The 23874-nt window shown below is 33.3% G+C and overlaps 1 protein-coding gene across 6 annotated transcripts in view; it reads right to left on the bottom strand.

The window, feature by feature from the left end:
• The window catches only part of TOR1AIP1 (torsin 1A interacting protein 1), a 35914-nt gene that overhangs the window by 5667 nt on the left and 6373 nt on the right, over nt 1-23874 (bottom strand). For 3 of the 6 annotated variants that reach the window (XM_031435668.2, XM_031435666.2, XM_031435670.2), the window contains 7 exons: nt 23481-23540; nt 22516-22560; nt 9505-9546; nt 8654-8740; nt 6125-6181; nt 3987-4028; nt 3357-3425 (listed from right to left, as the gene is read on the bottom strand). In XM_031435668.2, coding sequence (XP_031291528.2) covers nt 3357-3425; nt 3987-4028; nt 6125-6181; nt 8654-8740; nt 9505-9546; nt 22516-22560; nt 23481-23540 — 402 coding nt within the window. The remainder of the gene's footprint in view (nt 1-3356; nt 3426-3986; nt 4029-6124; nt 6182-8653; nt 8741-9504; nt 9547-22515; nt 22561-23480; nt 23541-23874) is intronic. The other 3 variants (XM_031435667.2, XM_010992910.3, XM_031435672.2) reach the window with 1 other exon arrangement.

The raw sequence follows: 23874 nt of genomic DNA, 5'->3' as shown, positions 1-23874 counted from the left end.
CATAAAAAGACATACAGACCAACGGAAGAGAAAACAGAGTCAAAAATAAACCCATGAAGATATATATGGTCAATTGATTGTCGACAAGGGTGCCAAGAATACACAAGGGGGAAAGGACAGTCTCCTCAATAAACGGTATTGGGAAGACTGGATAACTACATACAAAAAAATGAAATTGGATCTCATACCATCCACAAAAATCAACTCAAAATGGACTAAAGACTTAAACAATAAAAACCCAAACAATAAAACTCCCAGAAGAAACATAAGAGAAAAAGCTTCCTGAAGTTGGCTTTGACAATGATTTCTTGGATGTGCACCAAAAGCACGGGAAACAAAAGTAAAAACACACCATGGGATTACATCAAACTTAATAAGCACAGTGACACATGTGATCAAAATCACAATGAGGTATCACCTCACGTTATCAAATGTGATGTGGCTATTATCAAAAAACCAAGGTATATGGAGACGATGTGGAGAAAAGGGAACCCCTATACACTGTTGGTGGGAATATAAGTTAGTGCAACCACTATGGAAAAGAGTATGGTGGCTCCTCAGAAAGTTAAAAATGGAACTACCATTTTATACTATAAAATGATATAAGAGAGTACCCCTATAGAAGAGAACAGAGAGTTAATACTTGTATAGTCCATAGAACACAAACAAATTTAGCAGGGTAAATGCTGCTGAGGCAGGGCATTGTCTAAAAGGTAATCTCTATCCTTATTAAAAATATTATTGAAGACAATAATAAAAATTCCTAAAAAAAATTTTTTTTTAAAAAGGTAAAGGTCAAAGCTTTTCTAGTATGAAGAATATAGTAAAATCACTCTATAAAGTCAAGAGCAGAGGGCATGAATCTTTCAGTTATTACTACTGATTATTACATAATACACTGTTAACAATAAATAAGCATTAATTATGTGGTATTTAGACTTAAAAAATTATGTTCACATATAAAATAATCTAATTAAATAACCTAGTTATAGGCACTATAGTTCCTACTTTAAAGTTAGGAAAATTGAGGTTCACCTAGGTTAAGTGACTTTATTTACCAAGATAACTCAATTAGTAAGTAGAAAAGCTGGGACTGGAACCCAGTAATTCTAACTCTAAACTTCCCTCTTTTCTCTACACCACTTTTAAAGACAGATTCTAAAGCATATATGTATTAATGAAGCATAGATTCAGAGGTCTGACTCTCCACAGACAGTGTTCCTCATTCTCACCGTTCTATCATCTGGGAAACAGGAAAAATAAAGACAGTGGTTCTATCTTTCCCAAAAGGTTTGGATATAGGCAGAAACCTGAACTGGGACCTATCTAACCAGAGATAGACAGGGTGCTAACACAGGGTCAGAATAATGATCTAAAGTCCCAGATTCTTGCCAATAACTAAATCTGAAAATAATTGTTTTTTCTCACTGAAGCAGGTAGAATTGTATAGTTAAGACAATGAGATATGAAATTTGGAATGCCAAGGAAAAATTTTTTCAAATCATCTTGGATTAAAGAGGAATCTACAAGGCTGTTTGAAAAATCACTGCAGCCTTCTACTTTGAAAATATTTTCTTCCTGTTCATTGTTCTTAAAGTCCTCATGTGGTCAGAAATCTAAAAAATTCTGGTATCTGTACCTGCAAACTTCTGCTATATAATTTCTATTTAACTCTCACAGTCCTATATTTATGGTAGATGGCTATCAACCAGTATGTAACTATTTAAGCCATAACAAATATACAAACTTAAGACAAAGTAGGATTGCAAACAGAATGCAAAAATACTAAAAACGAGCTATCAATTTAGCAACCAAAGATTATTTCTACATTCCAACCAAACCTTCAAAATATTTATTTTCCCTTCTGCATTTCACTTGTACAGTTGTCTTATTAGAATAAATAAAAACACAAACTTTTTTTTGACAACAGTGTGTCTTACACTTTTCTGGAAGTAATTTATCTGCTACTAATTATACAAAATATATAGTTAATATAAGAAATAACATAAGAAGTCTCTGAGCTTTTCATAGGATGTATATACTTAAACTCAGGCAGTTCTGCTTCCAAGAATATCTCTCAGATCTGATCTTTAAAATAAGTTTTAATTTTTAATACTGGGTGAAAACATAATCCTAAGAAGCTGAATGATTAATACTTGGTTTCCTAACTATAATAGGTCAGGAGAACAAATTTTAAGAGGAAATAGGCTTCTAATAGCAAGTGTATATACAGCAATAAGAAATGACAACCAACAGTACGGCAAGGGCAAAAAGCTATTTGAGTTTCAGGCAGTTAAAGAACTCACTTATATGTAGGGTAAAACTCCACTGCTGGGGAAAAATTAATTGTGACCATTGCTACTTTACTAATGGAAAAACAAAGCCTCTTGTCCAATTATAGTTAGTTATTTCGTGAGTAAGAGCTATATGATGCAGATTTTTATATCGTCTAAATGAAATATAAGGGGCCACCTGATGACCTTGAGACCTACTGTGGTTACATGAGTAAGGGATAGTGGTTAAAGGTCACTTACGGCATGGCATGGATTTTTTTTTATACAATTAAGGTTTAATGTGGACACACTACTATAGAAATTACAATAGACACTGAATTCAAAGTATGATTGTTTTATCACGTTTACTTATGTTATTTCTTAAATCCTGTGACATTTAATCCTTCCTAAACCTAAACATGAAAATACAATTTAAAAATTTCAGCCTCTATTACTTGAAATAAGTACATAAAGCTGCTCTAAGTGGTTATTTATATAAAAGTAAATAATCTGGGATTTCAAAATTTGTAGACACTGATAGGCATATGCAGAATAGATAAACAAGATTATACTGTATAGCACAGGGAAATATATACAAGACCTTGTGGTAGCTCACAGCGAAAAAAAATGTGACAATGAATATATATATGTTCATGTATAACTGAAAAATTGTGCTCTACACTGGAATTTGATACAATATTTTAAAATGATTATAACTCAGTAAAAAGTGTTAAAGTACATAATCTGTTAAAAGTAACAAACAGGTAATGTCAAAAGAGTAGAGTTTCATTTTCATGTACAGATCGTACTGTTGCTAGATAGAACTGACAGTCTGTCAAGTACAGACCCATTATCTACTGGTTTTCTTACACCACCGTCTACACTTTACACCCAGTCCATCTCCTGCTAGTCCAAGTAGAAGGAAATAACTAAACCAGTAATCATAGATTTCCTTATAAATGAAATCACAAACAACCCGAATGCTTATCTGAAGAACTAAATAATTTTATATATTAAATAATCAAGAAAACAGAAAGTAATCTTAAAATTACTTCAATAACAGGTAGAGATTCATCAACTTACTTTTCATCCTAGTCCTTATTCTTGTGGCGTGTTCAATCCATTCCTGAGGGGTTTTGTGATATCCCGAGCCTGAGGTAAATATATACATACATATATATATATAACAAGCTATCAGTTCACACAGTTTGAAAATATATACTATACCCCAGTGTTCTAAGGTAAATTCATCAGAAAAGCAAAACAAAGTTGGGGAGAAAAGACACAAAAGGCAGTAATAGTTCAAAACTAAAAGATACTGTCAAAGGATCACATCAGTGAGAATGAACCACTTCCCACAGCAAAAGAGGCAGCAAATAAATACATAATCTCCGAAGAGACAAACTACGTGCAAGTCCTTTGCTATGATCTCTGAGAATGACTGTGTTCATTAACACTTGAACTTCATTAACACTTCAGTGTAAATTAAGAAAAAAGCTAACCATTTACTTTCATAAATAAGTTATTTTCAGTAAAATAGCCCTGAACACATTTCCACATCACAGAGTAATTATCACCTATAGTACCAATTTGTGGTGGATTAAAAGGCAAAGAGGGCAGAATGACTTAAAATCCTATTTAAATTTTTGTTGGCAGAAAAAGATTGGGTTAGAATTGCTTAAATGATAAAAGAATAGACAACCAACCACTTACTAAGCACTAATGGTTGCTTATCAAAAGCTGTGTAGTTTCGACCTGAAACAGAAAACAGAGATTAAGTCATAGAATATTTGGAAATTAAAAAAAATGAAGAAGTTGCATAGACATTTTGCTTGTTTACTATGGATACCATATCCAAAAACAAACAAAAATCAAAACTTTCTTTTATTAGTCCCAAACATATACAATATGTATGTATTTTCCCTTTCCTAAACTTCAAAATGTTCAGGAATCAGATAATAAGAAGCCAGCTTTAAGATCAACATCATCAAAATAATGGCTAAAAGTACTGAATATTTACCAGGTACCGAGTACAATTTTATTAATTCTCACACTTTATGTGGTGGATACTGTTATTCCTATTTTACAAATATGGAAACTGAAATTGTTAATTTGTTCAAGATTACATATCTAAAGGTAGTATGACAGAGAATATAAATGCAGGCAGTTCATATATAACAGTATATACTATATAAGCAAATTTGTGAACACTGCAAAGTAGTTATGAAGTGAAAGATTCTACTTCATGTTTGGGATGGTATCTAAGTACAACTGTAAAATGATACAGTGGGATAATAAAAAAATGATATTACAATTGTAACAGGGTACATTTCCAAATCTGCCCTAAAGAAATTTACTTCTACCCTCTAATTCAAGTATCAGTATAACTTTATGTTCAACTTTATTTTTCTCTGACTACAAATGCAATATATGCTAGCTGTACAGAAATGCACCATTTTAAAAATGCATAACTTAAAAATTCATTAGTATCTATTAAGTGCCTACTATGTGCAAAACATTGTAGGAAAACCATGGTGAATAAGTCAGATAGATGTAGATACCAGATTTGTATTCAGTCTAACAAGGTACTTATCTAAAAAGTAGACATTATATTGTCTTTCATTGATTCTGAAGAAGTAATTTTTAAAAAACACCTCTGATTTAGGGCTGCATCTTATAATCAACAATATGTCACACTTTAACTGCATTTTCTTTCTTTCTCAGTGATATGTAAAAGCAGTGGCATCTTAGATTCAAGGAAATATATACTGATCACCTAACTGTATATAAATAACTCATTTTCCATAACTGAAATGTATTCCACTGCAAGAGTATAGCATAATTAATACAGGGAGACAAATTTCAGAGCTTCCAAAGACCAAAGATTTAGAAAAATAAAGGGCAAATATATTAAGATGATTCAAAAGTCATTTTCCACAAATGACTTATTTCTGTTTCAGTTGCTTTTGTTTTGTCTCAGTTTAAACTCCAAACCCAGAACCTACTAAAGACTAAAACAACAGATACATATATACACACATATAAAGTAGAATTCAATGAGCACAGCGATTATGAAACAGATTTCCAAAGACTTTTTCTTTAAATACAGTCTCATATTTTAAAAATATTGATGTGGAAGGAAAAAAAGTCTTGAAGATTTTACATTCAAGGGTATTTCTGGTTGATCAATAATTAATTTGAGTTCTGGGAATTGATTAAAAAATGGGAAAAAAAAACAGAATAATTTCTGCTTAACCTAAGAAATACGTATCAATTGTAGGTTATCTGCAAAATACAGAAAAAAGGTAAAAGAAAAATGTCAACAATGATTCTACCAACCCGATTATATTACTTTCCAATCTTTTTTGTGCATTACATTTTCTTTGAAAATGAAAATTTTCAAAGCTGTAAGCAAGGCTGTAAAACTTTTATATACCCACCACCTAACTTACCATTAACTTTTTACTATACCTGATTTATCACTTATTTATTCATCCTTCCAGACTTTTGCAACATTTGCAATGGTTGAAATCATACCATCAAGGCTCAAACTAATACCTTAATTAAACTAAAACAATCAACAAATTTATATTGCAAGCAAGGACATTCAACGCATCATAGAAAGCAGTTTTTTTGTTTTTTCAATTCAAATTCAAGTTTGGGGCACAGAGATGATTAACTCAAGAAGGAAAGTCAAGATGCAAGATGAATTTCTTTTTTTAGAACTCACTCTACCTTTATTTCAACATTTTACGTTAAATTGCAAAAGAGGATCTTCAAAAACAAGAACAGCATTTCACCACACCCACAACAGACAGACTTTTAAGGATGTAAATTATGGTTTTACTTACTTTGTGATGACTGCCAAAGTGATTCTGGATATTGACTTGATGATCTAATGGTTTGGTCTAAAAATGAAAAAGAAATATAGTACACTATAGAGCTTATTTAACTTTTTAAGTGCACATTTTACCAAAGAACAATGAGTAATCAAAAGAGCAAAAAATATTCACACAAACCCTAGGGAATTCAACACTTGGACATGTAATTTATTTAAAAAAATAGTTTCTAAAGGGTCATGTTATATCTAAAAATTTAATTATCTATCTTTTCTTTTTAAAGAAAAAAATAAAAGAAGCCATAGAACATTGCATGACGTAAAGGAGATAATGAAACCTTTGAGTTGAGGAAAATTCTTAAAGTTTATAATAATGGATCTTCTTGAAATCATTACTATCCATTTCGCCTCAAAATTTTCTTGCAACTGGTCAATACACTATGTATTTTAGTCTTGCCTTCTTCAAACTTTTTCTTCATTTAAAAGTGGAATTTATAACAAAATCTGTTTAAAAGTGACCAGACTGCTATCTTGGAGGCAAAAGCATTTGACACATCCAGGAGGTGGCTAAGTATTTTTGTTAGTGCGCTCCTTTTACTAAAAAAGTTTTGAGCATCAATCTCCAAAACATATTTCTAACATTACATACATGAATCACTAAAATATTAACTAATATGTATTACTGTAAAACAAACAAAAATAGATATTCTAAATGGATGAAATAAAAAATAAATATACATGAAACTCTAATATTTTCTTCCTTCACTGTGATGTATCTTCTTGTACCTCTTCGGTTATAAATGGCCCAGAAGATAGTCTGAAAAATTAGTATTCTTCTTCTGATGCCTCACCTCTTTGTTCTTTAGCTAGAGTCTTCTCTTGCATGGTGTCTGTGTGCTTCAATAAGAACTTACCAGAACTCTAAAGGGATCACAGAGCCTGGGATTTATGTATTTCAAAGGGTAGCAATGGTACCAGTGGCATCAAACTACTGACCACAAGAATGGCTTAATCAGTCTCTAATTTTTAGAGCTTTATGAAGCACATACGAAAACTAATAACAGGACTTAATTTGAGTGTTTACTATGTGCCAGGTACTTTCTAAGTAATTTAACCTTACAATAAGCCAGGTGAGAAAACTGAGGAGCATAAAAGTTAAGCAATTGCCTGAGGGCACAAACCTAGTAGTGGAGGAGTGAAACCTAGGGATTCTGGCTCCAGAGAACGTGTTCTTAACCACTATGCTAGGATGTTGCATGTCTCCTTTGGATTTCTGTATCAAGGAAGAACAGGGAATGAATATACGTATGTATATGCGTGACTGGGACATTGTGCTGTACACCAGAAATTGACACTTTGTAACTGTACTTTAAAAAAAAAAAAGAAAGAATGGGGGAAAATGAGGAAGGGTGGGAAATATACAGAATACCCCATACCCATAAACTAGCTTCTGAGCTTATTTTTAAAGTGGAATGATTAAGTAAAACGTAGGATTACAGAAATTCTCAAAAGGAGGTGAGTGAAAAATGGAGACTTAATCTTCCATGGGACTATTAAAACATAAAATTACTCATTATTTACGAAGTTTACAAATTTGATCAGCACCCTCATAAGCCTCAAGTTGGTGTTTTTTCTCTTCAGTCAGTTCTTTCCTTAAATAAATTTCAATATAAATTTACATGGATAATCAGAAACTGTTGTTGCTAATTTGGTGTGAATTTGAGCAATCCAGAGACAAAAGTAGTAATCTAAGTATATTAAAACTTCCTTTCAAAAAAGAAGAACAATCTCAAATAAACAATCTAACCCACCAGCTAAAAGAACTAGAAAAAGAAAAGCAAAAAAAAACAAAAACAAAAACTTCCTAAAGCTAACTAACACTCCTGACAGTGTGTAGTGAGTCAATGCCAGTGTGATATCAGTTTTTTTTGTTCAGATGCCAAATTTTTTTTTCATTGAGTTATAGTCAGTTTACAATGTTGTATCAATTTCTGGTGTACAGCACAATTCTTCAGTCATACGTATATTCATTTTCATATTCTTTTTCACTGTGAGCTACTACAAGATACTGAATATATTTTCCTGTGCTATACAGTATAAACTTACCTATTTTATATATACCTGTCAGTATATCTCAAACTCCCAGTTTAACCCACCCATCCCCCTCCCCACTGGGAACCACAAGTCTGTATTCTATGTCTGTGAGTCTGTTGTGAATCAGTTCCTCTATAAAATTTTTTTAAAAATCTACAAATAATTCTTGAGAACAAAAATCTTATGTTCTAGAAATATCAAAGCAAAATAAAAGTGATTTATTTGTTTAGACATTACATGACATTGTACTACCAATTAAATGTATATATGAAATAAGTAATTTTAATAAATATTAAAAAGTTAAACTTTTAAAAAACTCTTTAAAAATTAGTTTTAATAAATACTTTAAAGTATTTTTTAAAAAAAATAAGTTCACATAAATTCTTTATATTTTAACTAAAAATACAGCTCCTAAGATAAAAGTCATATGTACATAAAGCAATGTTACCTTCAGACTCAACAGAATCCCTGGATCTGACTTTAACAGTAGAAACATCACTGTCAGAGCTGTCTTGATCATTTTCTTCAGTTTCTCCTAAAAAGAAGTAAAAATACACGAGTATAGTTTGTATTCCAAGGCTCTACAGATCTGGATTAAAAAACAAAAACAAGTAATTCAACCTTAAAATGAAGCCTTTTAAAATATCAGGTGTATAACTGCCACTTATTATGTTTACTATTCTGAGTCACAAAGTTGTAGATAAGCTAAAAACATTTTATGTTCTCTGGGGTATATAATTATGCCCCAAATATTCAGAGTAATATCAGCAAGATTACACTCTGAGGCTTTAATGTAGAGGCAAAGAGTAAACAAATGAGCATTAAATAGAAGGAAAGTTTTACTCCGTGGGGAGGAGAAGCACATATGGTATAGTATGCCCACACCCACACACAAACATTTCAGTATGCAGGTAACAATCTCAGATTATGCAAAGTTTGAAAATGGACTAAGTTTTACTGTAGTATTCAAACACAGCCTGGTTATGAGAATTTGAAAAACTGATCATTTTAATATCATAATCAAAGGCCAGCATATGCCAGAAACTGAAAATATTAGCTTTGCTTAAATTAACTCAACAGGGCAAAAGTTGCTTAAAATGCACATAAGGGCGATTATCACTCATTGTATCCTAATTTATCTATCCATTCAAGAGTTCAGATAAATGTGAATTCTTTTTTCCCCTGAAGAAAAGGACACTATTTTCTGTTCTCTCTTAAGTACCTATCAAAATTGCTTCTAATGCTAACAACAACAAAAAAGATTTAGAATATATTGCACGATATTTTAAAAGAAAATACCTTCTTCAGAGAAATTCACCTTCTCTTGGACACTGGTGGCTTCTAGAAGACAAAAGCATACATGTTGTATATAACATCAAAAGCTAAAGCTCAGGAATAAATAAGAGCATCCATTTGGGGGGGTGGTAATTAGGTTTACTGTTAATTTACTTTCTTTTTTCAGAGGAGGTACTGGGGATTGAACCCAGGACCTCATGGATGCTAAGCCTGTGCTTTACCACTTTGAGCTATACCTTCCCCACTAAGAGCATCCATTTTAAAAAGTGAACATAACATCACACCATTTAAACTTTTTTTTCTGTTAAATCATTAAAAAAAGAATCTATTTTTTCCTTTACATTATTTCAGGAATTAAGTCTACTACAAACTAGAATCAGAAAGAGTTTAATTTTCCTTCACCCAGAGGTCTATTTGTACTATAAAATATAGAAAACATGAAACTGTTGATAAGCAAATTCACAGTATTCTCACTCTCCTATTTGCTAGATGCCCTGCACTCCATTCAAAGGCCAACCATACAAGTAGAACCGAAAATCCAGTTCTTCAATGCACTGGTGTATCTAAAGGTAAGAAAGAAATTCTCCTACTTTCAGCAGGTCCACATAGACTATTTCTCATCCAGAGAATTTGGACAAAGATACATAAGCAAAACCTGTCAAACTTAAAATGCACTATTTTTACATGGGCTATTCTGAATTTTTTTTTAATAAAGGAAGATATACCCAAATGCAGTTATTGCATAATTGGGCTAAAATACTGCTGAGCAATATGTGAGGAGAAGTAGCATGAACCAGACTCCTTCCACAAAGCTGAAAAGTTTCTTTTGCTTCCAGCATTTTCCTCTCTTAATTTTAACCCCTATTTGCTTTTAACCCCTCTTTGCTTTTGCCTGTATTGTAAAAGGCAACTGTCAACACACTATATGGTGAATTTAGAAATATTTTTTTCAAATCAGTTTAGTTAGATTGGTATAATACTAGTCAAACTCCTCTTACTCAATAGTAGCAAGTGCAAAACAGCATTTGCCAACATTTTTGCCACAGGAAAAAAAACCCTGAGAAAATTATTAGTAGCATTGTTACTCTTTCCTTAGAAAGACTGACCTTTCATCTTTTTTTCAAGCAGAAAAATGGAAAGTCAAACTTGTCTTAGTGTTATTTCCTTAAAATTTATAAATACTTCCATTCATATAAAAAGGTATTGTTCCCTTTTTGAAGTTTTATTTTCTAAGCGCATAACTATTATATGAGTACTTTTTTGTACAGCAGTTTTGCTTTATTCACTTATACAGCTATTCACATAGCATACAAACAAGAGATATTTTCTTAAGAATCAATGGTTCATGTCATTTCAGCTTATCAATGATTTCCTTCATGGATCATGCCCCTTTGGTTTATATCTAAAAAGGCATCATCATATCCAAGGTCGCCTAGGTTTTCTCCTGTTATCTTCTAGGAGTTTTATAATTTTGTGTTTACATCTAGGTCTGTGATCTATGTTGAGTTAATTTTTGCAAAAGGTGGAAGGTCTGTATTTAGACTCTTCTTTTTTTTTTTTTTGCAAGTGGATGTCCAGTTGTAGCAGTACCATTTGTTGAAAAGACTCTGTCCCATTGTATTGCTTTTGTTCCTTTGTCAGAGATCAGTTGACTATACGTGGGGTCTACTTAGGGGCTTTTTATTCTAGTCCAATGACCTCCTTATCTTTTCTTTTGCCAATACCATACTGCCTCAATTACTGTAGTTTTAGGTTTAGTTTAGCTTGAAGTTGAGTCCTGTCCTTCTACTTTGTTCTTCAATATTGTATTAGCTCTTCTGAGTCTTTTATTTCTCCATATAAACTTTAGGACCAATTTACCAATACCCATGAATTAACTTGCTGGGATTTTGATTGGGATTGCATTGGGAAGAAATGATATCTTGACAATATTGAGTCCTCCTATCCATAAACATGGAATATCTCCCCACTTACTTAGTAGTTCTTTGACTTCATCTTATCATCTTATCAAGTTTTGTAGTTTTATTCATATAAATCTACATATCTCAAGGCCCATCCACATTGCCACAAATGAGTAGTATTTCATTGTATACATCTACCATATCTTCTTTATCCATTCATCTGTTGATGAGCACTTAGGTTGCTTCCATATATTGGCTATTGTAAATAGTGCTGCTATGAACATCAGGATGCACGTATCTTTTTGACTTAGAGTTCTCATCTTGTCTGGATATATGCCCAGGAGTGGAATTACTGGATCATATGGTAACTCTATTTTTAGTTTTTTAAGGAACCTCTGTATTGTTTTCCATAGTGGCTGCACCAATTTACATTCTCATCAACACTGTAAGAGGGTTCCCTTTTCTCAACACCCTCTCCAGCATTTATTATTTGTAGACTTTTTGATGATGGCCATTCTGACCCATATGAGGTGATACCTCATTGTAGTTTTGATGCATTTCTCTAATAATTAGCAATGTTGAGCATCTTTTATGTGACTAGTGGCCATCTGTATGTCTTCTTTGGAGACAGGTCTTTTTAGGTCTTCTGTCCATTTTTTGATTGGGTTTTTCTTTTGACATTGAATTGTGTGAGCTGTTTATTTTTGGAAATTAATGGTCTCTCAATTCTGTTCCACTGATCTACATATCTATTTTTCTGCCAGTATCATGCTGTTTCTATTACTATGTCTTTGTAGTCTAGTTTACAATCAGGGAGTGTGATACCTCCAGCTTTGTCCTTTTTCTCAGGATTGCTTTGGCTATTTGCGGTCTTTTGTAGTTCCACGTAAGTTTTAAAATTGTTTATTCTATTTCTATGAAAATTTGTCCTGGAGATTTTGATAGGGATTGCACTGAATCTATAGATTACTTTCAGTAATAAGTACATTTTGACAATGTTAATTCTTCCAGTCTGTGAGTCTTTCCATTTCTTTCTTTCTTCAATTCAAAAATGTCTTATAGTTTTCAGTGCACACATCTTTTACCTCCTGGATTCAATCTATTTCTAGGTATTTTTATTATTTATGTTGTAATTATAAGAGTTGTTGCTTTCTTAATTTCTCTCTCTGCTAGCTCACTGTTAGCATATAGAAATGCTACAGATTTTTGTATATTGATTTTGTACCCTGCAACTTTACTGTATTCATTTATTATTTCTAACATTTTTGATGAAGTCTCTAGGATTTTCTATATATAAAATAATATCTAAAAATAGTGACAGTTTATTTCTCCCTTTCCAATTTGGATGGCTTTTATTTCTTTTTATTACCCAACTGCTCTGGCTATGACTTCCAATACTATGTTCAGTAAAAGTGGCAAGAACGGGCATCCTTGCCTTGTTCCTCTTCTTAGAGGGATAGCTTTCAAATTTTCAATATGAAGTATGATGCTAGATGTGGGTTTATCATATATGGGTTTTATTACATTGAAGTACGTCCCTACAATACACTTAATTGAGTTATTATAAATAGGTGTTGAGCCTTGTCAAATGCTTTTCTGCATCTATTAAGATGATTATATGGCTTTTATCCTTCATTTTGCTAAGGCAGTGTATCAATCACACTGATTGATTTGTGAATATGGAATCATCCTTGCATGGACTAAATCTCAATTATGGCATATGATTTTTTTGATGTATTGTTGAATTTGGTTTGCTAATATTTTGCATCTATGTTCTTCAGATATACTGGCCTGTAATTTTCTTTTGCTGTGCTGTCATTGTCTGGTTTTGGTATCACGGTGATATTGGCTTCTTATTTAAAATGAGTTAGGAAGTATTCCCTTCTCTTCAGTTTTATGGCATAGTTTGAAGATAGGTATTAAATCTATTTTGAACGTTTGGTAGAATTCAGTTGTGAAACCATCCTATCCTGGACTATTTTTTTGTGGGGAGGGGAGCTTTTTGATTACTGTTTCAATCTCTGTACAAGTGATTAGTCTATTTAGATTTTCTATTTCTTACTGCTTCAATCTTGGAAGGTTGTATGATTTTAAGAATTTGTCCATTTTTTCTAGGTTGTCCAGTTTGTTGGTATACAGCTGTTCATAATATTCTCATATAATCCTTTGAATTTCTGTGGTATCTCTTATTACTCCTCATTTGTTTCTATTTATCAAGGCCCCCTCTTGTTTTCTCTCAGTGAGTCTAGCTAATAGTTTGTCAGTTTATCTTTTCAAGGAACTAGCTCTTAGTTTCATTGATCTTTTCTACTGTCTTTTTAGTCTCTATTTCATGTATTTCTGCTCTGATTTTTATTTTTTCCTTAATTCTACTAACTTTGGGCTTCAATTGTTCCTTTTCTAGTTACTTTAGGTGTAAGATTAGATTGAGATTATTCTTGTTTCTTGAAGTAAGCCTTATTGTTATAAACTTCCCTCTTAGTAATGCTTTAATGGCTTTCCATAGATCTTGGTATGTTGTATTTTCATTTTTGTTTTTCTCACGTAATTTTTAATTTCTCCTTTAATTTCTTTATCGACCCAGTCATTGTTCAACAGCATGTTGTTCAGTCTCCACAATTTGTGGTTTTTCTAGTTTTCTTCTAGGAGTTGATTTCTAGTTTCAGCCCATTGTGATCAGAGAATATGAATCACATGATTTCAATCTTCTTAAATTTACCAGGACTTGTTTTGTGTTCCAACATATAGTCTATCCTTGAGAAAGTTTCATGTGTGTGTGAGAAGAATGCATATTCTGCTGCATTTGGACAGATACTCTTTAGAAATCAAATCCATCTTAATGTTTCATTTAAGGCCAGTGTTTCCCTGTTGACTTTCTGTCTGGATATATTTATTGATGTTAAAGTGGGGTGTTAAAGTCCTCTACTATTATTATGTTGCTGTCAACTTCTCCCTTTAGGTCTGTTAATAATTGCTTTATATTTTGGTGCTCCTATTTTAGATGCATATATATTAATCACTATTATGTCTCCTTGATAAATTGTCCCCTTTATCATTATATGCTGATCCATTTTTGTCTCTTCTTATCTTCTTTGGCTTGAAGTCTGTTTTTTTCTGACATGCGTATGGCTACTCCAGTTTTTTTTTGGCTATTTGCTTGGCATATCATCTTCCACTCCATCACTTTTAGCCTATATTTGTCTTTGCAGCTGAGATCTGTCTCCTAGAGACAACCTGGAGCTGTTTTTTCAATTCATCCAACCACTCTGTGCCTTTTGATAGGTGAATGCAATCCATTTATACTTAGGGTGATTACTGATAAGGACTTAGTATTGCCATTTTATCTACTGTTTTCTGGTTGGTCTATATCTCCATTGTTTCTTTCTTGTGTTTATGTCTACCATTTTGGTTTGGTGGTTTTATACGATATTTTTCTGTATCCTCTTTTGTTATGTCTTGTGTCTTTGCTCTGTGTTTATGCTGTGTTTACCCTATGGTATGTAGAAACATCTCAGTTAAAATAGTCCTTTTTCTACTGATAGTATCTTACCCTTATTTACCTATACAAGTTGTCCTTTTCCTCTTCTCCTTTTATGTTGTTTTCTTAAATTACCCCTCTTTATGTTGTGAGTTTGGTATCCAAGTGAGATAGCTATATTTATGGGTTTTTTTCTCCTTTTAACCTTTATGCTATAATAGAGTGTCTAAAAACCTATTTTGATAGAGAGTTGTAATTTTCTGGTTCTATTTCTCACCTTGCTCAAAGTTCTGTATATTGTGGCCATTTTGTTTCTGGTTGAAGAGCTCCTTTCAACATCTCCTTTAAGGCAGATCTAATGGGGATGGACTCCCTCAGCTTCTGTTTGTTTGGGAAAGTCTATTTGTCCTTTATATATGAATGACAACTTTGCTGAATAGAGTATTATTGGATGACAATTTTTATCTTTCAGTATTTTCACAGCATCATTCTATTCCCTTGTGGCCTCTAGGGTTTCTGCTGAGAAATCTACTAATAGCCTAATGGGGGTTCCTTTGTAGGTCACCATCCTTTTTTCCCTGGCTGCCTTTCAAATGCTGTCATTGACTTCTGAAAAATTATTCTCTTAGAGGAGGTCTTTTTGCATAGAGGTAAATAGGTATTATTCTCTTAGCTTCATGGGTTTGTATACCCAGTTCCTTCCTCAGTTTGGGAAGTTCTCAGCTACTTCTTTAAATAATCTCTCTGTTCTCTTCTACCTCTATTCTCCTTCCGAGATACCCATTATCCTAATGCTGCCTTTCCAAAAAGAGTTGGACAGCTCTCACAGGATTTCCTCATTTTAAAAATATATTATTTCACTTCCCTCTTCTACTTGTATTATTTCTAGATTTATATCTTAGAGCTCACTAATTCTGTATGTGGCTTGCTCTATTTCTAATACTTTCTAATGTGTTTTTAATTTTACTGCATTCTTCAGCTCAAAAATTTGTCTCTTTTTTAGAATTTCAACACCTCTCGTAAAGTATTCCTTCTGTTCATAAATTTTATTCTTGAGCTCATTAAACTAAGTTTTATTGTATCTCACTGCCTGTTGTCATGATGGCTGTTTTTGAATTCTCTATCAGTCAAATTATGATATTTTGTGCTTTAAGTTTCATTTCCAGAGAACTATCATTTTCTTTTTTGTGGTTCTTCATGTTGTTTGATGAAGAACTGTTCCTCTGCCAGAACATCTGATATTAAATGATAGGTCAGAAGTTAAATTTCTTTCGTTTTCCAGGGATAGCACTATCATACAAGTTTTTAGTTTTTCCTACCTGAGCTGCCCCTCGTTATATTTGAGAGTGGCACTTTCCATGCTCCACCTTCTCTGTAAGAGGTGTGGCTCTGTGCCTTTGTTGTTGCTTTCTCACCAGCAGCACCACTGCTGCCTTGTTTCTGCCAGAGCCACTGTCATCCACTCTTTCTTTTCTTTGCATCTGAGATCCCCTGAGACACAGGCTCCACCATGAGGGCAGGAAACCAGGGGTGGCAGGGGCACCTCCATAGCTGTTGGGATGGGGTCCAAGGCCCCACTGCCACTGCTGCCAAGTTACCTGTGGCCACAGATGCCAGTGTGATTAGGTGGCTAGAGTCACATGTGCAGCCTTTCCTTATGTTAGTGGGCTTTCTGAAGGTATGGGCTCTGCTGCCCCCCTCAGAGGGCCTGAATTCCAGGTCCCATCTTCCCTATTCCTCTGGTTCCACTTCTTCTAAGTGCCACAGTCCATCCACGTTTAGATGTATGTGTGGAATTCACTAGCGTCCTGTTGTGTTGGGCAGAGGCACCTCTGTTGAGGTGTGGATGGTTCACTGGTTGTAGCATGAAGGGGAAAGACAAAGTTAGATGTTTCACTCTGTCGCATTTTAGATGGTATTTTTTAGTTTTTTCTTATAAGTCTTTGTCTGGTTTTGGTATTAGCATAATGCTGGCCTAATGGAATGAGTTAGGAATTTTCTCTGCTTCTATCATCCAAGAGGTTGCAGAGACTCAGTATAATTTCTTCCTTAAATGTTTGACAGAATTCACTAATAAACTCAACTGGGCCTGGTGCTTTCTGTTTTTGAAGGTTATTATTGATTCCATTTACTCAAGAAATATATACCAATTTAGACTGTCCATTCTTCTTGCATAATTTTGGCAAATTATGCCTTTTAAGGAAATCAGTTCATTTCATCTAGGTTATTAAATTTGTAGGCATAGAGTTGTTCATAATATTCTTGTATTATCCTTTCAATTTCCATGGGATCTATAGTGTCCTCTCCTTTAATTTCTGATAATATTAGAGTCCTATCTTTTTTTTCTTAGTTTTTTTCCCCCTAGTTAGTATACTGTTCAACTTTGAAGGATAATTTTGCAAGGTACAGAATTCAAGGTTGGTGGTTTTTCCTTTGAACATTTTAAATACTTCACTCCAATCTCTTCTTGCTTACATGGTTTCTGAGATGTTGGATGTAATTCTTATCTTTGTTCCTTTACAGGTCATGTGTTTTCTTCCCTTCGCTTCTTTTGGGATTTTTTTTTCTTTACCTTTGATTCTAAGTGTGTGTGTGTGTGTGTGTGTGTGTGTGTGTGTGTGTGTGTTTGGCTTGGAGTGGGTTGGGCAGTCATTTATCTTGTTTGTGTTCTGTGAGGTTCCTGGATCTGAGGTTTGTTGTTTGACATTAATTTGGGAAATTCTTAGTCATTATTGTGTCAAATCATTTCTTCTGTTCCTCTCTTCTCCTTCTGTTATTCACATTATCTGTACATTACACCTTTCATAGTTGTTGCAGTCTAGGACATTCTGTATTATTCAGTTGTTCTCTTTGCTTTTTGGTTTTCAAGGATTTCATTTTTTAAATTGAGATACAATTGATATTTAACATTGTGTAAGATGTACAAAGTGTTGATTGTTACATTTCTATACTGCAATATGATTATCATGCAGCATTAACACACTTACCACACCACATAATTATCCTCTAGAAATTCTTCCCTTAGCTGTATCCAGTCCAATAAGGCCATCAAAGGCATTCATTTGTTACAGTGTTTTTTTATCTGTAGCATTTCTTTTTGACTCTTTCTTAGGATTTCCATCTCTCTGCTTACATTGTTCATCTGTTCTTGCATGTGGTCTACTTTATCCTTTAGAGCCCTTAGATATTAATTATAGTTGTTTTAAATTCCTGGTCTGATAATTCTAACATCCCTGCCAAGTCTGGTTGATGTTTGCTCTATCTTTTCAAATTGTGTTCTTTCATTTTAGCATGTCTTGTAATTTTTTCTTCATAGCTGGACATGAAGTACTGGGTAAAAAGAACTGCTGTAAATAGGCCTTTAGTAATGTGGTGAGGTACTGGGGGAGGGAAAGCATTCTATAGTTCTAGGTCTTGGTGTTTTAGTAAGCCTGTGCCTCTGCACTGTAAACTTCATAATAGTTCTTCCTTTTTTTTTTTCCCCCTTTCCCCTTTAGGTGGGACAGGACATCCAGAGTGGTCTGGAGTTAGGTATTTCCCCTCCCTCAGGTCAGTTAGGCTTTGATAGTAATATAGTAGATTAAGATTTAGTTAACCAGATTTCCCTGGGGGCTTGACTTGTTAAGAAGAACAGGGTGCTCTGACATAGTTCAGAATGGGGAAAGCTCTCCCTTGCAGAGGTATGAGGGGATTTTTTGTTGATATTTGTTATGGGAGCCTGGTTGAGATTCTGGAGGTAAATCTCACAATATAGTGGGGACCTCTCTTTGACTGGGTCCCCCTGTAATTTTGAACTCTCAGACTTGTCCACACTGAGTCTCCAGCAATCCCTCAGTTGCAGCTCAGGTTTTCTTACCCAGAATGACTTCCTGCAGAGGTTCCTGCTTGTGAGTCTCTGCTCCAGTAAGCCATGACTCCCTATATTTGCCTGTCTTTCCAATCTTGGGGGCAGTGATTTGACCTGTGGCCTTTTAATGATCTAAGAAGAGTTGTTGATTTTTCAGCTGTCAGTTTTTTACTTGTTACTAGGTAGAAGTGGCAATTTCCAAGCTCCTTATACATGAATCAAAAATCTCCTTCAATAATTTTTTGAATAAATGAATGAACGATGAAGAAAAGGCTCATAAGTGAGCTCTTCCTAAAATGAGAGGCTCCAACAACACCTAAGTGTAAGTCATGTAATACAGTAGCTTTGCTTAAGTTACATTTACATTAGAGCATTACGTTGTATATAATTTAAAAATTATTTGGTGTAGCAAAATTTCTTTAAGGCTGAACCGATTTTTGAATCTGTATTAATGGAAAGAAAGTATGTTGAAGATTTACACTCATTCACTGAGCTATCAGAAAAAATAAATAGTACAGAAATCCCTCCCTTTTTCATCCTGATAAATTTATTTCCATATACTTTTGAAATTCCAGGTCAACTTGTCTAAAGTCAATTAGTTAATAATCAATGCTTCACATACCAGGTTGCCTAAAATTCAATTTTTTTCTATTTATGTTTATTATTGGATTTAAGAATTATTTTATAACCACATTATATAAGGGAGCTCCCCATTTACTTTTAATACTTCTAATATGTTATTATCATATTTGAAGTATTGAATAAATCATGGATTTAATCTATTTTTGAACACTTCTAAGACTTTTAATCTAGTGTCGAAAGATCCTTTCTTTAGAATTCCCTGTTCCTAACAATAAATATTTATCAGCAGTATCTAAAACATAAACAATAATTTGCCAGGCAAGGCTACCCTGATAATACCACTAAAAACAAAAAATAGTACTATTTTGTGCCTCATAATCCAGTAATATTTTATGAATTAGATAGCTTAAATAATAACACATCCTATATATTTGACAAGTAATCATCATAATAGGCTTTCATCTTGGCTATATATACATTTTTAAACATGGTTCTCACACTAGTAAGTGAATCTCTAGAAACCCAAGCCTACGGATTTAGAATGTCATTCTAAATAAGATCCCTCAAAGAGCCACAGCTGACGTGAGAGTGTTGTCTCTAATGTAAGGGAGTTTCTCACACTGCACAGACTCTAAAGGTCAAAGAACGACATTCCACTATAAGACAAACTGTAGTATTAGCAAATCTTCTTCCCCATTTTGTCTGCTATTCATCCTTCAAAACTCAATTCATATGCCATCTCCATAAAACCTTCCTGACCTCTTCCAGAGAGTAGGGTACTTCTCTAGACTACCGTGTACATATACCACTATGTTAACAAGTAACAATTTTCTTCTTCTTATCCCAAGCTGCAAAGAATGTACACATAAATATTTAAATGCAATCTGATGATGAATCACTAACAGCTAATGACTACAGAAGTTTTAATTTCATTTCCCTCTTTTAGTATTCAGCTTCCTTTATTTTAAATTTCTTGGCTGCTACATGTAAAAGGTTAAAGCATTTTTAAAAAATATTTTTTAAAAAAGGTAATTACTCTTCCCTATACTCATGCAGAAACTGTTAGAAATTACAGTCCTATTTGGAGCAATAATACCCTTTAACCAAAAAAAGTCATTTTAAGAAATTATAAAAGCTGTGGCTTTAAGACCAATGACAATAATTAAATGTGCTATTAAAGGAGGTGTCACTTTTCCAACAACTTCAACCAATTAGGAAAAGGTTCTTTAGGAAGTCCTAGGTCTTCACGTTTGTTATAAAATTAGATCACATACAATCATCTCTTCTGGTGAAGACCATCCACTAAATGTATCACTTTCTGTTCACTTTCTTTTGCCTGGTCACAGTTTTTAAGAAAAACACGAAGTTCAAGATATATTTCTACTACAGACTTTCCTATTCCTAGAGACTCACAGAATGTACTGGTGTGAGAATTGAAGGGTACTCAAGGAAATTTAAACTGTGTTTACTTGTGTTGTGACTGGGGTCAAAGATATGAAGATTCAGACCTGAGACTATCATGCTTTCTCAAAGAGGATGCTACACAGAATACAGGAGTCATTGTATCTCCTGTCTTTTTGTGTTGTCAGTAAAACCTAGTGTGGAGTGTTACACTAAACTATGTCCAGGCAAGTATGTAACTCTCTGAATTTGCTCTTAGAACAAACAAATGAAAATTTAGGTGATTTCCCGTCTTTATTTCTGCCATTGCTATAAATCAGTGGTTGGTAAACTTTCCCCATCAAGAGCCAAATAGTAAATATTTTAGACTTTTCAAGCCATGTAAGGTCTGTCACACATATATATGTATATATTTATTTCACAAAATGTAGAAATCTTTTCCTAGCTCATAGGCTATACAAAAAACAGGACTGCCAGTCAGATTTTATTCAGAGGCTGGAGTTTGTGGACCCCTGCTACAGTTACCTTTAAGAACAGTAACTTTTAAGACTATTCAGTATCAATCATGCTTTGGAGAACAGAAAGTGGAGCAGCAAGAAAAAGAGAATAAAGAATAGTCTGGAGATATCACTAGTGTTCAAGCTCCGTGAATAGCCATTTCATATACTCCAAGATGCACTAGCATTACTATTAAAAAAAGAAAGAAAAAAGTCAGGTATCATTCTCTATATTAAGTTCACAAAAATTTCCTTTAAACTGGAAAGCACTTTTTTAAAAGTTAGTGTTTTTTATCAAGTACTTATAGGAATGATTTCTAAATTTGGCATAGAAAGTACATAAGAGTGCTCGATTATCTCAGCTCCAAGTTCTCTTCCAATTAAGACCGACTTTTTTTTTAAACAAATACCCTTTCTAAAAAAAATTTTTTTTTGTCTTTTGCTTCTTTTTTAGGGGAGAGGTAATTAGACTTATTATTTATTTACCAATGGAGGTACTGGGAATTGAGCCCTCGGGCATGCTAAGCAATCACTCTACCATTGAGCTATACAGACCCTCCCCCAAGACTCTGTGACTTAAAAAAATTTTTTTTTAATGTTTTTAAACAGAGCATTTGAGAAACTCTGCTAGGTAAAAGTATACATGGTAAGTCATACACTGCAAGGACCATTTTCAGTACCCAGACACTATAAATTCTGAAGTCTCTAAAAAAAAAAAAAAAAAATCAGCCTGAGCTTAAGCGAAAGACAAATTTAAAACAAGTTGCAACTATTTATAAAGAAAAATGATGCTTCCCTCCTTTTGACTCATCTCAAAATTTAGGAAAGAATTGTAACTTAAGACTAAGTCCAACCACAATCAATGTAGGTTCACTTAAAGCCACAGATCTTGGTACTTACACCAAGGCAAACACTAAAAAGACTATATACCACTTCAACAAATATGGCAAAGGACTTACGATGAAAAAAATCTCAAATTCAATGTCTCAACCAAGAAAAAAACCTTAATTGGTAAGTTGGTATCTCTCTTTTCTCAATAGTGTGAATTTAACAAATACTAATAAAAGCTAAAATGAATCGGCTATTACATTTTCTTACATGTACTTAAACAATAATATAACAAAAGACAATTTCAGAAAGAATAAAAACCAAGGCTATCAGTAAAGGCCATGGTCATAAGGACACTGTTCCTCAAGCTGAGAGAATGAACAAATATTCTCAAGCCAGTGACCAAAAGAATATACTTCTGTATTCTACTGATAATTAGAACCCTCAAAGAGAACCTATAAGAATTAGAGATAAACAAACCTAATTCACTCATTTTAGTATTTCCATTTGTTTTGTATGTCGAATCTGCAAGAGAGATAGCAAGAAAATGATTAGGGCTTAAAAGGAAATGCATCATATGGTTCTTTACCACAGGTTCGTCAGCAAAACCTTAACAGATTTTTATCGTTTATAACACTTAATAGGATAGTCATCTAGCAAAAAAAAAAAAAAAACCTAATTCTTTTTTAAAGAGAATGAGTGAGGAATAGAAACCTCATGTAAAGATAAGCTTCCTTTTTAATTCTTGTGAAAAAGCATCCATATGGGTCAATAAACTCTAAAACAGAAGTAGAAGTAGGCTGCTTAGAATGACATTACTCATTTCCTTTCATAGTCATGAAATCAACTAAAGGGCAATATACTCTTTTAAAGTTTTAGTCAAAAAGAAATGTAATTCCAGCAGGGAAAGTTTATAGTCCGGAGCCACAAAGTCTCAGTCTTGAATTTTTTATTTGCATTATACTGAGAATAAAAGTCCCTAACCCTAATTTAAAACCATTATGCTAACAAAAAGAATCACAGCAACATGTAAGAAACACTCTCTTAAAAAAAAAAAAAAATGAGGAAGTCCTTCATACACTTATGTGGAAAGATGTCTCAATGTATTTTAAGTAAAAATAAAAACAAAGAATAAGAAAGCATAGGAAAAAGTATTTACTGGGCTAAAATAAAATTTGGGTTAATAAAAGGGAGGAAAAAATCATTTATACATGAATTTCCTTTTATCTCCATAAAATATCTCTGGAAAAATAAGAAACTGACAACATTGGTTGCCTCTGATGAGGAGACTGGGTGGGTAATGGACAGAGGAGGCTGGGAGACTTTTCATTGAATATTTACAGAAATGTTTGAATTTTGAACCATATGAATACATGTAGTACCCTACTTAAAAATAAAATTACTAGTATAAAAAAGTTAAACCAACAGACAAAACAATTTCTTACCAGATCGTGAGCCTCTTAGAGGGGGTCTACACAGGCTGATTACAGGATCTTCACTCACCACTAACAGGAAAAGAAAACATTTTAAAAAATACAAAATGGCAAACATACTAGATTTATTATACAATCATCTATTTATTCAGCAAAGTTTTTTTCTGAGCTTCCCATCATGCTAAGTATGGGAATACAATAGTGAACTAGGGACAAGTTTCCTGCCATAAAAAATTTATGAACTTGATGGAAAAATGTGCAGTTTTTCTCACCATACCATATTTGTATAAAAGGAAAGGAATATCAAATAAAACTCTTCTAAATTTCTCAAGTAAGAACCAAAATATGTACTGTAGCACCAACTCAATTATCCATTCCATTTGTGGCATACTCATGTCATTATTTT

This window comes from Camelus dromedarius, chromosome 23 (assembly GCF_036321535.1).
Source record: "Camelus dromedarius isolate mCamDro1 chromosome 23, mCamDro1.pat, whole genome shotgun sequence".
NCBI lineage: Eukaryota > Metazoa > Chordata > Mammalia > Artiodactyla > Camelidae > Camelus > Camelus dromedarius.
Note: the sequence above shows the minus strand (reverse complement) of the source record. Positions and strands in the feature narration are given on the sequence as shown.